This window comes from Phalaenopsis equestris, unplaced genomic scaffold, assembly GCF_001263595.1.
Source record: "Phalaenopsis equestris unplaced genomic scaffold, ASM126359v1 Scaffold225038, whole genome shotgun sequence".
Lineage (NCBI taxonomy): Eukaryota > Viridiplantae > Streptophyta > Magnoliopsida > Asparagales > Orchidaceae > Phalaenopsis > Phalaenopsis equestris.
This window is the reverse complement of record NW_018243097.1, coordinates 152,000-169,131: the sequence shown is the minus strand read 5'-3', so window position 1 is coordinate 169,131 and position 17,132 is coordinate 152,000. Positions and strand designations below refer to the sequence as shown.

Here is a 17,132-nt window from a genome sequence, read left to right as displayed (position 1 = left end):
TCTCCCATAATTTTAAAGTATGACACATCAACTTAATTGATTATGAGGTATCTTGTAATAATGTCACCAAAAATAACCACAATATTATGCTAATATCTGACCATTGTGAGAGTTGAAAGGAGACAACCGTTCAAATTCGATTTTAATCCTCTCAAATTTTTTCTCTTTTCCCTAAACAACTTGTCTCGTGCTTAGCACTTTTTTGGGGCACACTTGTAGCCTTTTTGACACAGTAAAAATAAAAAAAGAAAATGAGGCACTACTGGATTATGATCTCCCCTTTTTTATCATCTCTAACAATCGCCAACATTCTGTAACATGACTTATAGTTACATAACGAAGCATGATCCAAGGTGTATAATAGCACCTTTCTAGATTTTTTTACCATATGGCATGCACCTAATGGTATCTCATGTGGGGCACATCATCTTGTGTAAGGCATGCTTGGCACGCTTCTCATTTCTAAAATTAAAACTCAATTAGTCAATTCCGAAAGAAAAAATGATTATAAAATAATAAATTTAAACCCTGTTCATATGTATGCGGAGTAATATTTGAATCTTGATATTATCTTGCTTGAACTTTGATTGAATCGACCAACATTGCTAAAACTTCCTTAAATAGGGTTTCAAAAAATGATCGTGTTTCATTTAATCCCTGATTGAAATATTTTCAAACCATGATCGTACATGCTTCAATCATTGTTTGAATTTTCTTTGAAAATATGAACAAGATTCGAATAAGCTTTGAAAAATGTTCCATCATGACTTGATCACCGTTTGATTTTTATTGTTTGTACATTGCTAAAACTTACACAATGATCAAAAGGATTCATGTCATTGTATCCCTCTTGTCTAGTGGTACTTCTTTTCAGTCAGATATGTTTATTTGTTTTTGAATCATTATCTAGTAAATATATTTGGCCTGTAAAAAAATCATTTCATATTCATGTGTGTGTCGCCTTATTATGCACATATTTTTTAGTTGTTGGATGCATTGTGAACCCACAATGACCTCATAGGCTCTACTTGTTTTGCCATTCTTTAAAAATATGGTACACGTATATCAAAATATAAGTTAATACTCTTCTGGGATCAGTATTTATGGATTAAATGCATGTTCGAATTTAGCACGGCATGCAAATCTAAATAGGACGCAATGGAGAAAAAGGATTCATGTAGATGTAGCCGACCCCACACCACATAGTGGGATTAATGCTTTATTGTTGTTGTTGTTGTTGTACATTGCTAAAACTTCTTGAATAAAGCTTCAACAATGACCGTATTTTATTTGGACCTTCCATTGGTGGATGATCATCATGCTGTTGCTCAAATATATTTTTAATACCTAGATCGTGGTTCAACTCTTTAAAAGAAAATGGTTCTGTTTTAAATTGCTCCTCAGTGTTAATCATTTCATTTACTAAAATTATCATTGAAAATTTTATATAAATTCCTGAAGTTACTCCATATTTTGCATTGGGTGATCATAATGCTGAATAGCTATCATAAAATATTTCTGATGTTGATTATATAACACAGTTTCAACTCCCCAGTAGATAAAATTTTTAATTTTCCTTATATCAGAAGATACGGAAATTAGAAAAAGTTTTCATTACTCTCCTATGTTAACTTGTCTTCAAGCCGAAAGATTGAAGTGATTATTGTATCCCTCTTGTCTAGTTGTTCTTCTTTTCAGTCAGACATGTTTTTTTGTTTTTGTATCATTATCTAGTAAATATATTTGACCTGTAAAAAGTCATTTCATATTCATGTGTGCGGTGCCTTATTATGCACATATTGTTTTAGTTGCTGGATGCATTGTGAACCCACAATAACCTCATAGGCTCTACTTGTTTTGCCATTCTTTAAAAATACGGAACACGTATATCAAAATATAAGTTAATAGTCTTCTGGGATCTCAATATTTATGGATTAAATGCATGCTCGAATTTAGCACAGCATCCAAATCTTCATTAAAAAGCTATAGAAAAAGTGGTGAGGATGCAGTATTTTCTATTATTTTATGTTGGGGCCGTTGAATTTGAATTATTTACGGACACTTGTTCAACTCCTGTTATTTCTTAGATTTGTTAATTGGTTCCTCCGTGGGAAGTGATCTTTTTCGTGCATGTGGCTTATGAATTTCCTATTTTCATCTTTTCCAGAAACTTATCTTGTCTGATGCGTGGTTCAATGTATATTTCCGGATTTGAACAGGTTACACCTTTTAGCATTTTGTGGAGGTATGAAGCAGATGCACCATTATTTGGATCTCTATGTCTAGATTCTTCCAGTGGTAATGGTAAGCTGTTTCGGATAACTCTTGTGCTTTTCTTTACTTTGGCACTGTCTTTTTTCTGTTTATCTTTTAAATTGTGTAATATTGGTGAAATTTTCTCTTTCTTGACTAGTTTATTTTATACCTTTTATGTCTTGGATTTTCCTTCTTCACTAGTTTTCTGCTGCTCAGTGAATGGGGATGTGATGGCACTAAGCCCAGTAGGGAATATCGTTTGGAAGGTATGTTCTGCTGAATTCATTCTGATGTTAACATAACTAATTTTAATAACCTTAACGTTCACTCAATGACATTTTAACCTTGGAAAAATGTAAAAAAGTCTATAACTATGCTCTGGCTGTGTTTTAGCATAAGAACATAGATTTTTTCATAGCATTTTCTTTGTGGAGTTTTGTGCATTGAAACTCACGGAATGCTAACTTTTTGTTTTGATATTATATCCCCTTCAATCTCTTACAAAATTTATATTATGTATAATTGTATTAAATTGGTTCTATGAATTTGAGTGGTAGTGTGTATCAAGATCCGACCCGGGACTTGAAATTAACCAAAATTGGGATGTACGGTTAAACAATGAAAATTATTTTTCTGCTATTTTATTTCTAACATTAATAGTTTAATAATAAAAAAATCATGAAAGAACCACTGAAGAAAGTAATTTAATTAATAAGTAGAAATTTGTACCTTTCCGATTACTCTTCTCGTCTCATATACACAATTGATCATTTTTTGTCCATCTTGCTAAAAAAACTTAAAATCTAAAAAGATATTAAAATAATATATTGAGTTTTTTAAAGATAACCTATAAATAATCACACTTTTAAACTACAGTAACCTCAAGGGAAAGAAATCAATATGCATGATGGCCTTTCATATCTCTAAGAGAAATCTTAATCTATGCCGGTTTTTCATATTTTTATAAGAAATCTTATATATGCTAATGCATGTATCAATGATCTTTTCTAATTGAAAATACTCAAATCTTCTATAGGCATTTACTTTTACTTTTCTCTTATGCTTTTTACATGCACATCTGCCTCTTTGCGGAACACCGTCAAAACAGCGTAACACCTTGTTGGCATTATCCTGCCGACACATCTATTATCAATTTAAACAACACAATTGTTTGCAGTGGAAAGACTCTTATCTGCCTCTAACAGATATTATCCCATCGGTACAACAATTATCGATGTAAACATCACAATTGTTTTTGGTGGTAAGCTTTATCTACCCACTCTCGACCAATATTATCTAGTCGACACAACTGTTTGTGATCTAATAATCACAAATATCTAGGGTGGAAGAAAAACTGTGCGCGTGTACACTGACATCACCTTTCTGAACTCCTCGGAACATGCACATACAAGCATTTATATATAAGCTATTTCATTCTTCATGATATATATTTTTTTGATACATCTTCACGTGTCTACTAATATGCTTATTTTGTGTAAATAATCATCATATTTATCATGTGTGTCTCTTATCTCATACATATCTCTTATCTCATACTTATCTCTTATATCATACATATATTTTATTGCATTTGTATCTCTTATTTGATACATATTCTTTATAGCATACATATATTTCATATCATGCACATCCTTTCTTATCACGCTTATCTTTAATATCTAACAAATATGAATGATTTTACTAAACTAGAACATACATGGAGTTAAACATACATTTTAAATGAAAGAAGATTACTGAACGTTGAACATTTAATTACTTACCAAAGTTGCCACGTTAGATTATCAATGTTCAATAACTGGTTGGGTGTCACGATAATCTTTACGTTGATATTAATAATCTATAGCATAAAAATCAAACTTATGATTCTGGTTTTCGATAATTATCTATTCTTCATTCTTCTTTAAAAAATATAGAATTAATTGAAAGTTGCTACATTAGATTATCAATCTTCAATAACTAGTTGGGCGTCACGATAATCTTTACGCCGATAATCTTTACACTAATATTAATAACCTATAGAATAAAAATCAAACTTTCCGTTAATTAAATTATTCTTCATTTTTCCTTAAATAACATAGAATTAATTTACTTAAATTTACAGAGCACTCCCACAACTAGCTTCCACACGGTCGCCTCGAACTCGCTGCTTTGGGTAAACAACTTGAAATTTGTAAATATCTTAGGATTTCATAATATCTTCTGCTTGAAATTTGTAAATATCTTAGGATTTCATAATATATTCTATCCTAAAGAAATTTAATCCAAAATATATTGAATTTGTCAAAACATATCTTAAATGGACGTCTCGGCACAACCCAACTTTCTTAGATCCTGCCAAAAAGTTCTTCCTTCATCAAATCTATGCTTGCTCCTCCCTTAACCTCACTAATTTTGTGCTAGAAGTCCTAATGGAAACCAACGAACCAACTTCTTCACCTCCGGCACGATCTCGTCTCTTATACGGCTGCCTGAAACAAAAAAAAAATGCTCATTTCGTGGCAACGTGGAAGTGTAAGAATGGAAATGAATATCTCAAAATATTATGAGGGAGGGCTTTGTACCATTAGATTTCTTCCCCAAAGCCTGAACAGCAAGTTGCGGCTCACGGAAGACCGGTCGTCTGTTGTAATTCGTCATCCTGCGGGTCGCGACTGTGCTGCGATCCTGCTTGTGCTACAGTGCCGCGGTCGCAGCTCCTCACTAGATCTAACATGGAGGGGTAGGAAGAAATGCAAAGTTTCTCAATGGAAGATCTCGCACTTTCGATAGATGTAAATATCGCGCGAGTAGGTTGGTATTGAACTGTGAAGTGATTAGGAAGAGATGATTAAGAGTTAGTTAAGTTTATTTAAACTTATATCTTTCAATTTTTATATCTTTCAACTATTTATAATTTATATATTGTGTTATATATCGAATTGATCAATTTAACGCGTAGAATTTTATAAAATATTTAACGCATAAAATTTTATAAAATTTCTTCGGTTATTATATGAGGTAGGTAAAATTTGGACACTTTTCTTCGGTTATTATATGAGGTAGGTAAAATTTGGGGTACTTACTTTGGACACTCTTATGCAAATCTCTTTGCTTTTGAGTTTATTTGAAATTAATCTCCAGTCGCCTAACCCTCTCCATTAACACTGATTAGTCTTTAATTCCAAGTGATTCAAGTGCATCTTTTTATGCTTGCCCCAGTAAAGAAGTATTTAAAAACTACACTTATAGTGATATAGGGAAGGTGAATTTAGGAGATAACAAGGTCTGTAGTGTAGTAGAAAAGGGTGATGTTGATATTAAGTTGTTGAATGGAGCAGTTTAGAAGCTTACTAAAGTCAGACATGTTCCCAGTTTGAAGAGAAATTATATTTCAGTGAGTCAGCTGACAAAATCTGGTACTTGAAAAAAAATTATTAGTGAGCTCGAGATAAAGGATTTAAGTTCAACTAGGAAGATCTTCAGGATGAGAATCAATAGGGATAGGAGAGCAGGAACACTGAAGTTGTCTGAGGCAGAGTACGTTGAGAAGATCCTATAGAAGTTCAACATGAGTGAGGTGAAACCAGTTAGCACTTCCTTAGGTAGTCACTTCAAACTATCTAAGAAACTTGCACCTAACTCTGAAACAGAGCAAACACAGATGGAGAGAACTTCAACTCTGAAACAGAGCAAGCACAGATGGAGAGAACTCTGTATGTTTTAGCAGTTAGAAGTTTAATGTATGTGATGATTTATACCTGGCCAGATATTGCATATGCAGTTAGAGTAATCAACAATTACATGAGCAATCCAAGCATGCATCATTGGGAGGCAGTAGAGTTAATTCTCAAGTTTTTGAAAGGAACAGTCAACAAAGTATTTTGCTATGAAATTTCTTTGATTTGTCTAAATGAATTTGTAGATTCAGAGCTGATAGGAGATGTGAATAGTAGAAGTGTAATGGGTATATCCTTACATTGGGAATATAACAGTGAGTTGGATTTCCAGGTTGCAGAAGATTGTTGGACTTTCAACTATGGAGGCCAAATTTATTGTTATCACTGAGGCTAACAAGGAGATGATTTGACTACAGAACTTTATGATAGAATTGGGCAAGAGGCAGGGGATTGAAAAGTTCTACAACGATGATATGGGTGTTATTCATCTTGTTAAGAATGTTTCTTTTAATGCCAAAATTGAACACATCCTGCTCAAGTGGTGAATGTTGAGAAATTGAATCCATTTTTGTCTTTAACTGGGTTTTATGAAGGTTGAGACCGGCGGTGAGGCACACCACGATACGTGACCATAGTACGTGTTGATGAAGGCAATTCAGATGGAGATGTAAGTACAGAGGACTGGTGCTCAGTGCTTTGTCTCCAAGTGGGAGATTGTTATGGTACATGGAGCCAAAGCATTCCAAGTAGCATTTAAGACTAGCATTTAGGCGTCAGTCATGAGCGCTCAAGCGTCTCATAATGGCACGACTACAGTGAAGCCGACGCTTAAGTGTCGGCTTTGGGCGCATATGCGCCCGCTATAGGGTGTATGCTGCTCTTATTTCTGAGAGACTAGCACTTGGGCTCCTAAGCGCCCATTATGGGGAGTTGATACAGAGCGCTCAGCGCTTAGGTGCCAAGTTTGGGCTCTTAAGCATCCGGTGCAATTAATATATGAAAAACTGATTATTTAAGCCAATTTTGAGCACGTTTCTTTATACTTGTTATTTTTTTCTTATGAATTCTTCGATGAGCATCCCAGTGAAGGTGAGGAGTGTCAAAGAGGTGGATTTTGACGGTCCAACGTGATTTTTACATCGGTTATCGATCAAAACATCACAATTAATTGTGATAGAAAATCCCTTACCTGCCCTGACTGATATTATACCGTCAACACAGCGGGGATAGCAATGTAAACATCACAGTTGTCTCTAGTGGTAAGCTCTGTGTACTCACCCCTGGTTGTCACTATCTCGTCGACATAGCGGTTAGTGATCTAACAAACACAATTATCTGGGTGGTAGAAAAACTACGTCTGCGGGTACATTGACGCCCCCTGCCTATACCATTTAGAGGTGAACTCATCTGAATATGCACATACAAGTATTCATAACATATATTTTCCTAAGATATCTTCATGCATCTACTAATACGTATACTTACTTTGCTGTGCAACTAATAATCATACATATCATGTATATTTTTTATATCATTCATCTCTTTTCTCATGCATATTTCTTATGTCATGCATATCGTTCATATCATGCACATAGTTTTCTATCGTGTTTATCATACATATATTTTTTGTCTAAACATATTGTTCATATCATGCACATAGTGTTCTATCGTGTTTATCATACATATATTTTTCATAGTTTTCTATCGTGTTTATCATACATATATTTTCTGTCTAAACATATTGCTCATATCATGCACATAGTCTTCTATCGTGTTTATCATACATATATTTTTTGTTTAACAATATGAAAGGTCTAATTAAATTAGGGCATACAAAGTGTCAAACATACATTTTGAAATAAAGAAAATTGTTGATATTTACAAATATACGTCATCTCAGCTGTCATGTTGGATTTCCAATCTTCAGTAACTAGTTGGGCATCACAATAACCTTTACATTGTTATTAATAACCTATAAAACAAAAAATCAAACTTAAAATTTAAGTTTCCATTAATCAAATTATAATTCATTCTTTTTAAATTAGCATAGGATCAATTTACCTGGCTTGACGGAGCCGTCCTAAGACAAACTTCCACACAGTCGCCTCGAACTCACTGCATCTGGTAAACAACATGAAATTTGTAAAGATCTCAAAATTTCATATCTTGGCTCATTAAGAAAAATTAACCCTAAATAGAATGGATTTTCCAAAACGTACCTTAATAGGGCTTTTCAGCGTAACCCAATCTTCTTCGATCTTGTCAAATCTTTTTCCATTTTCTTCTTATATTTGCTTACTTCTCCCCTAACCTCGTTGATTTCGTGCTAGAACTCCTTAAGGAAATCAACAAGCCAACTTCTTCGCTTCCAACATGACCTCGTCTCCGCTATGGTGACCAAAAATGAAAATATTTATATTTTGTAGCAAACCTTAAAATGAAAGTATAAGGGAAGGAATAACTTAAAAATAACTTGAAAGAGGGTTTCATACAATTATATTTTCTCCTCGAAGCCTGAACAGAGAGGTGCAGCTCTTGGCGGGCCGCTTGCCTGCTGCAGATTGCGACCATAGACTGCGGCTATGCTACGATCGTGCTTTTGCTACAGTATCTCCATTGCAACTCCTCCCGAGAGCTTCTGCCAAGCTCGATCAAACAGTGAGGTAGGGGGAGGAAGAATGAGAAATTTTTGTATGTAGCATCTCACCCTTTCGATGCCATACAAATGTAAATATTGGTTGAGTAGATCAGTGATGAACAGTAAGGGATTAAAAAGGGATAATTAAAAGTTAATTAACTTTAATTAAACTTAACTTCTGGTTTATATCTAGTGTTGTATATTGATTTGATCGTTTTGACGCATAGAATGTTATAAAAGTATTTTGGTCGAAATATGAGGGATGTGAAATTTGGGTATATTTTAGTCGTAAAAAATTTTAAATTTTAGAAAACTCATTATTACTGTGAGAAATGCGTATGTTAGAGAGATGATGATTTAAGCATTTACAATATTAAACAAAATGTTTACCAATAAAACTGGTTGATATAAATTGTATACAAGGATTAAGAAGGTAAGTGCGGCCTATTTAATATTAAAGCAGAATATAGCTATAACTTTTGTAAAATTTCTTACATAAAAAAGAGTTGCTGCTTTTCACTACACTCAATAAGATTTAGAAAAGTAAGACTCAGAGAAATTAGAAAGACTATGTTAAGCTAATGTTATCAATGCACAGAAGAGTTTCTTCTTTGGACTAGTTCCATGTCAATATAATAATATTTTTCCATATAAATTGTATACAAGGATTAAGAAGGTAAGTGCGGTCTATTTAATATTAAAGCAGAATATAGCTATAACTTTTGTAAAATTGCTTACATAAAAAAGAGTTGCTGCTTTTCACTACACTCAATAAGATTTAGAAAAGTAAGACTCAGAGAAATTAGAAAGACTATGTTAAGCTAATGTTATCAATGCACAGAAGAGTTTCTTCTTTGGACTAGTTCCATGTCAATATAATAATATTTTTCCATTATGATTTCATTGGTTAATGAATTGGCTAGAACTCAACCCACTAAATTTATACGCATATTTGGACTATTTGCGAGGTGTCAGTTCTACCATATGAAATGTGCTTGTCTTTTGTAACTGTTAGTTTTGATTTATTAGGCGAATGTTGGTGGTCCAATCTTTGCTGGGGCTTGCTTGTCTTTCTCTCTACCTTCACAGGTACAATTATTATTTTAGATATTTGATTTTCTTATAAATTATTGTTAAAAGGCTGAATTACTGGCAACTCTACCACATTTATAGTAGTGTGTGGAGAGGTCTAGGTACAATTATTATTTTAGATATTTGATTTTCTTACAAATTATTGTTAAAAGGCTGAATTACTGGCAAGTCTACCACATTTATAGTAGTGTGTGGGGAGGTCAGGTCTTTGTTGGTTTAAAACTAACCATTTATGCTTTATTAAGCCTGAACACATCTTATGCGTGAAATTGTGCCAAAAACGTAACTGTATACTTGCAATTTTAGTATGGTGTCTCACTTGCCTATTTAATTATCTCTGTTATCTTATTATCAGGCCTGTCATATAGCTTTTGTTTTGCTTGTCACCCTGTTTGTCAGACTGGCTTTCTTCTAATTTTTATGTACTCCTGTATATAGTTTTTGTTTCGTTCAAAGAATATTTTTTTGCCTTCTGCAACTCCTCCACAATCAGGCCTCATTTAAATATGATCTACTTTTAAACTATTGAATTTTTTAGGGCATTAGATTAGTGCAATCAAATTTGATTTCGCTGTTATTTTTTATAATTTTGGAAGAGATTTTCTTTACGTGCATTGCAAATAAGTTGTGTGTTAAACTTCGCTGTTTATTCTTTGTAATTTTTGAAGATATTTTCTTTGCGTGCATTGCAAATAAGTTGAGTTTCAAACTTCAAACTTCTGTATTTTAACTTGTAAATTGCAATCATTACATTCATTAGTCGTGGGTTGTTTCTTCATTTCCTAACCTGAAAACCTATAATTTTATGTTTTCCATTTTTTTTTCCCTACTTGTAACCCTTCTCAACTGTAACCATTGATCAAATTTGCACATGTTGCCATCATCTGTACCAGTTTTTTCAAATCCAAACTGCATGTCATCGGCTGCATGAGTCGTTCTTACCATCTATTGAAGTCATGAAACTCCTGTTTGTTCCAAGGCAGCTATATTTCTTACCATTCATGCTTTAGTCCATTCCATTACCATCTCAATCTAGTTACCACTATCCTCAGTCTTGATTCCCTTTCTTAGATTCTCTACGTTGTTGCAGTGTACAATCAAACGAGCCTATGCCATTGTACCCACATTTTGAAAGTTCCTATTTCATTTTGTAGCTTTTTTGATATTAATGGGACATGGTGTGATGATAGTTATTCCAGAATACTAAATTTTCCTTTCTTTTTGTTAATAACCAGTATTATTAGGCCAGAAGTTAACGTTCATTATGAGAGATCAGGCCAATGAATTCTAACGTGATCGAAAATAAGTTTTGGAGCTGGCAATGGTTGCTGAATTTATTCTTGTGGCTCCATTTTTTATTGTGTAACCATTTTGGGAAAGGCTTATATGCTTGAATAAAGGTTCACTCATTACGAATCAGTAATCCTTTCTCAAGCCTGCAATGCATTCCACGATGGTAAGGATTTTTTGGTACCGGTTGGCTCTTTCTGCATAAACATGGATAAAATTGCTGGATTTATTGAAATTTGTGAGCATTATTATGTGGTTGAATTTCAACTTGATCTCATTTGAAATATAAAGTATTTATATTATTGTAGGAGCAATGCAAATAGCTGTCAAATGAGACAGTTATACGGTTCTATCAAAAATACTGATACATTCATTTCTTTCAATTCATTTGCAGCTGTTGATATGTTCTCGAAATGGTGGGCTTTACTCTGTTGACATGGTGAGTTTTTTATGAAAATCTTATGCAGCGAACATTTTAGTATGTTAACTATAAAATTATTGACAAATTCCTTTTTTGCTGAATCCTAAAATGCCTGGAAATTAGTTCGAAGTTGTGTAATTTAATGTTGTCAAAGTAGTGTAATTGAGTTGACTCTCTTTTCAGATGTGTGAGATATTAAGCTTTACGTTTGCTAAATGGCTTAAAATTTTGAGTAATTAACTTGGGGACATCTGGTTTATAGCATTATCAGGATATGCAAAAGGAACACAGGTTTTTAAACATTTGGTGTTTGGTTGGATGAAAATGAAATACTGTGTGAAGTTGTAATGTATTTCGAGTTCACTCTTCAGTTTAGTTTTGGTATATTCAGAACACAGTGCCCACTGCATGAGTTCTGTTGCCAATGCTATTGCCGGACACTTCCATTGGACCGCCACCTTGGTGGCTGTCTTCAACCGGTTAATGCTGCCGGGATTTACATTGAATTAATTTATTTTTATTTCATATTAAATACACAAAGTTTAATATCCTTCATTTATTTTAAATCTAACCAAATAACTCAAAGTATTTTACATACTTTATATTTTAATTACATTGTATTATTTTAATCTATATTATGTTTCAACAAACCAAAGAACACCTTGCTGAATTCCTATTGTTGAGAATTGTATATAGTTTAGGGTCCTTTTGTAAATAAGAAATATAGAAGAAGCATAGGAATTTATTTGTTAAGAAAATTGTAAGGCTCTATGTAAGTTCATACCTTTACTGAATATAAGTGATTTTTTAGAGCAATGATTTCAATTTGGTGTCAAAGCCTTAACGCTACCACCCATTACTCGATCCGGGAAATTCCCCACTCAGAAGCCGGGTGACCCTAATAGAATTGAAGAAACTTGCGGGAAGTAGAAGGATGAGAAAGATAACCCTCACCAACTTCACACAGCGACGAGATGAGTAACGATCCTGATTGGAGCCATGACGAGTTGGGTCGGGATTGGTGTCGTCTTGGCAAAGCAGTTGCGATTAGATCTAACAAAGGCTTTGGTTTGGAACAGGGAGGCTGGAGCAGCTTCACTGGTCTTCTTCTACAGCAATCCCGTCATTGCCTTCTCAACTTGCTTTAGCCACAAATATATCACGGGTGAGACAATGTGGAATCGCGGCACAAGGAGTTATACGCAAGAAATACATGGTAGTCCTCATAAAAATGCTGCCTCCCTGTTTTTGCACGCACACATGTACTCAAATAAACTGTTAACAGAATTTTCTACCAATTAAATCCCTAATTCCCATCTTTTCTCCCCCCTTAGCCGCATACATGATTTATATCATTTGTACTTTCTATCTTACATAATCTCCAAACTCTCTATATCTTCCCTCACACTTGTACATAAAGCCTCATTTGTTTATGCGGCTGATCGTTAAGAATATTATTCGTACAAATAGCTTTATCTTATTGTCTATTTTTCCAACTCCGAGGGCTGATTGGATTTGAGTATTGCAGCTCATATGAATAGGTAGATATTGCAAAGCTGCATGGGTGGAGATGTTTATTTTTTCTGAATAATTCTAAATAATTAAGCACTTTGATTTTTGTTTCTTTTTTGTTTATTGGAACTAAAAATATTTTTAATGAAGCCACTTGTCATTCATTGGACAATGCTTGGGTGGGTTTGAGTCCAAGATCTGATGGCTTAAGTAAAGAAGTGGAAGAATTCACTCATGTATTTGGCTTTCAGTCTGGCCGAATGAATACACTGGTTCAACAGAGCCAAACGAATGAGGCTTAACATGCTGGTTTTCTAACCTGTCCCACTAAGATCTAATACCAGTTCTTAGCCTAGCTGTATCAAATCCTTGAATCCAGTCAATTAGTGTGATGATTAACTGAAAAGGCAAGTATAAGATTGGTGCCTCCTCCCTTGTTGCAGGAAAACGGAACTTTACTATGGGAATATCAGACTGGTGATCCCATCACTGCCTCCGCTTATGTGGATGAGCTGTCCTGTGTGATATCCAAACCTTCACATCCATGCCACAGGCAATAAACTATATCACTCTCTTGTTTTTTTTTTTTTTTAATTCCTTCTCTTATTAATGAAAAATATTTTTAATGACTGCTTTTCAGGTTGGTTTGCATTTGCAGCAGCTCAGGAAGAATTCATGTGCTACGGGTCCATCCCAATGCCAAGCAAGAAAGTGCTGCTGGAGTTCCAGGAAACCAATTGGTGGAGGAATTTGCAGCCATGAATCTCCCAGGTGACACATTCTCTTCACCTGTCATGATAGCTGGTCGCATCTTCGTTGGCTGTAGGGATGATTATTTACATTGTGTTGCTCTTAGGATTTGATTACTATTCTGGAGAAACGCATAAACAAAAGCTGGTCTGCGCACCATTTTGTTTGTATTTTCATAAATGTTATGCAGTTTGTAATGACAAAAGTATTAAAATGATCTCTACTCTTTATAAGGAGCTATTAAACGCAGATTTTTTCTACAAATATTTATCACGACCTAAATCTAAAAACCTTCGTATGCTTTAACTATTATATATATCGAATATTTAATCATCATAGTCATAGTTTTACTGTTGGTCTATAATTTATCCCATTTTTTTTCGGCTGATAATATTTATTTAATACAAAATATGTTTTTTTTTTTTTGTTACTTTCCTATTTTAGATAAGATTATTAAAATATTTTTTTGCTACATTTTTTTGCTAAAATTATTCTGTATGCAATTATTAAAAAATAAATTTATTCAAAGTTTCAATGATGTTGTCAATCCAACTGTTAAAATATAAATTTATAGCGATCTCTCCAAATGGATGTTGTTGGAGTAGAACTTTCAACACTCCCCATCTCACCTGTTTTAGAGAAGATATCAGAAATTTAGGAAGAAATAGGAAAAAATATTACATCGGTATTACGCACGTAAAGTAACGTGTGTAGTCAATGAAATCACGCCACGACATCCCACACAACAGAAAAAAACGGCGCAGTAACACGAGAAATATTCCCTCCCGTCTTATTCATGTGTTATTGTGTGTTATTCATGTGTTATTGATGTGTTATTGTGTTATTATAATACCAAGAATATTTTCAGGACACAATAACACAATAAAACTACATAATAACACGGGGGGAATGTTCCCCGGTGTTATTGTGTTTTGTGTTTCCCCCCGCCCCCCCCCCCCACCGCGTTATTGTGTTATTATAACACCAGAAATATTCTCATGACACAATAACACTAGAATAACACGGGGAATATTCTTCGTGTTACTGCGCCGTTTTTTTTTTCTGTCGCGTGGGGTGTCGTGACATGATTTCATTGGCTACGTACGTTATCCTACGTGCATAGGACTGATGTAATATTTTTTCAAGTAATAGACCTTGAAGCTGAGTCAGTCTTAAGGAATATGGAGATTGAAGGAAACATTAACGAAGTCAATACTCTGTGGGATCAAAGCTATGTTAAGAAGGAAAATCGTGGAACCAATAAAGTTTGTACTAATCAAGAGTCTTTATGTCCCAATTGATCCAAAACATGTCAGAGGCCTCAAATACAACGAGATGGAGGGAGAGGATAGTGACGAGCTGAGGCACAGTGGATGCTTTTTCTTTTATGGCATATTTGTGTTTATATTGATGTATTGAGCTATGCTTGTACTTTATTATTTATGGATTTTCTTTTGTGTGATGATTCACTTCATGTTATTTTCTTCACTTGAACTATGTTGAGATCTTGTGTTGACTTTATGATATTATTCTCCATGCGACATGTTTCCAAAATTGTATGCTATGCTTGGGGAATGAAATTTTGCTAATTTACTCACTTTAACTCAGTTCATATGACCGTGTTATGTACCATATTCTGCGACTCATAAGGGGAATCAGTCAATCTAATTTAATGTAAGTGCTCATTTAAAGAAAATTTTTCGTTAATATTTAAAAAATAATAAGTTCCTCATTTCAATAACTCTCATTTGAACCTAATAACCTCTCAAAATTATTAAATGAGTATGATTAATTTTAAAAACTAATCAAGGATATTTTAAAATTCTTTAAGAAATAACTGAGCCAAGTCAGCATAATCATAATTTTCAAATGAACTATATGTTGGGAAATCATGTTAAGAAATTTTGAGTTTATCAATTAAGATAAATTAGATATCAAAATCTTTATAAGAAACATGCTCAATCAATTATAGTAATTTTTATATGAGTGTGACTAAGAGGAAAACGGAGGGGAAGGTCTACGAAACTTGATTCTCAATGTAAATGGCTCACCTCATTGAGAAAAAGCTTGAAGTAAACATAACTAAAAAATTGATAGACTAATGTATCTCATAATTAATAAAACATAAAATTTATTGAGAAATTACTTATAATAATTATGCCAAGTAAAGTTGAATTGACCATCTAAATCCTAATCAATTTAAGATATCCTTGGAAAGTGAAAATATTTTAAATATATAAAATTATGAATTTTGTAATTTGCTTGGAATTAGTAACATGAAACAAATTATTTGACATTACTAAAAAATTATCCTAAAATGAAATTTACGTACTCATAAATCAAGAAGTAACACGTGAGAATTGTACACAAATATTGAGTTTTAGATTGAAATGTGAATTTAATTAGATGAGTAATCAAACAGTTTGGGGGAACACTGTGATATGAATGTGTGATTGCATTTTATTTTGAGCCTCATTTTGAGTATGAACATTATGCCTCATTTTATCCATCACCCTTCTTCATTTGTGATAAAAAAAGTATATTCAATGTCTTTGATCAAATGTTGTTGCCTAAAGAGATTTATATCCAAGGAAAACATGTATAGAACTCTATGGGAGTCAAGTTCCTGTAGATTCTTTGAAACCTTAAATGAAAATTCAATTTGTTAATTTGAGACCTAATTTGTGCTTAATCTATTCCAATCAAAGTCTAGTGTGACCTTAATCCTGTCATCATTTTTAAATTTACAAACCTAAAAAAAAAATTATAACATCACACTCAATAAAATTCACTTCAAGCATTCTAATCAGAGTCTAAAAATCACTAAATCTTCAAATCTTTAAAAAATTTAAGTCATTAAAAAGCAAATTTAAATATAATTGAACTCAATTAAACTTTAAAATGTCAAACATTAAATTTCTTACAATCTAATCAAAACCTAAATTCTTGAAATGAAGATTAGCTCCAAAACTTGAAATAAAAACATAACATCAAAAATTTCAAACTTTTCAGTATTTAGGACTAAATTTTGACTATTTTGGTTGTTATTTGATAATAATCTAATTTTCTCGGGGTGTCCTATACCTAACACAACTAGAACTCACTGAATAAAATAACAAATAATTTCAAATATAAAAAAACTAAAAAAACTTTATCTTTAAACTATTTTGTTATTATTAGGCATGGTTCCCTGAGGTGTCCTATACTCAATACTATTAGAAAAACTTACAAACTCATTAATAAAATAATTAATTTTCAAACAAAACAATAAAACTTCCAAAAGAAAAATAATTAAATTTCAAACAAAAGCAATCACATTCTCATCTTTAAGCCAAGAAATTCCAAACCAAACATCAATCAAATCAATCTTCTTTCAGTGTGACATAATGTCTCATTGGGGTTACATTTCCCTTTGATTAGCTCTCAAGTTAGATGTGAGTTGTACTTTTTAACTTGATCTAGTCACCCTGTTCACCTCTTGGGTTGGACTTAATTC

At 33.2% G+C, this 17,132-nt stretch overlaps 1 protein-coding gene across 1 annotated transcript in view; it reads left to right on the top strand.

The window, feature by feature from the left end:
• The window catches only part of LOC110037788 (putative acyl-activating enzyme 19), a 61,499-nt gene extending 47,592 nt beyond the window's left edge, over window positions 1-13,907 (top strand). The window contains exons 7-12 of the mRNA XM_020742502.1: window positions 2,220-2,304; window positions 2,458-2,522; window positions 9,601-9,660; window positions 11,348-11,392; window positions 13,330-13,439; window positions 13,527-13,907. Of these exons, the coding sequence (XP_020598161.1) occupies window positions 2,220-2,304; window positions 2,458-2,522; window positions 9,601-9,660; window positions 11,348-11,392; window positions 13,330-13,439; window positions 13,527-13,749 (588 nt within the window). The 3' untranslated portion in view covers window positions 13,750-13,907. The remainder of the gene's footprint in view (window positions 1-2,219; window positions 2,305-2,457; window positions 2,523-9,600; window positions 9,661-11,347; window positions 11,393-13,329; window positions 13,440-13,526) is intronic.
• Window positions 13,908-17,132: the final 3,225 nt, after the last annotated feature.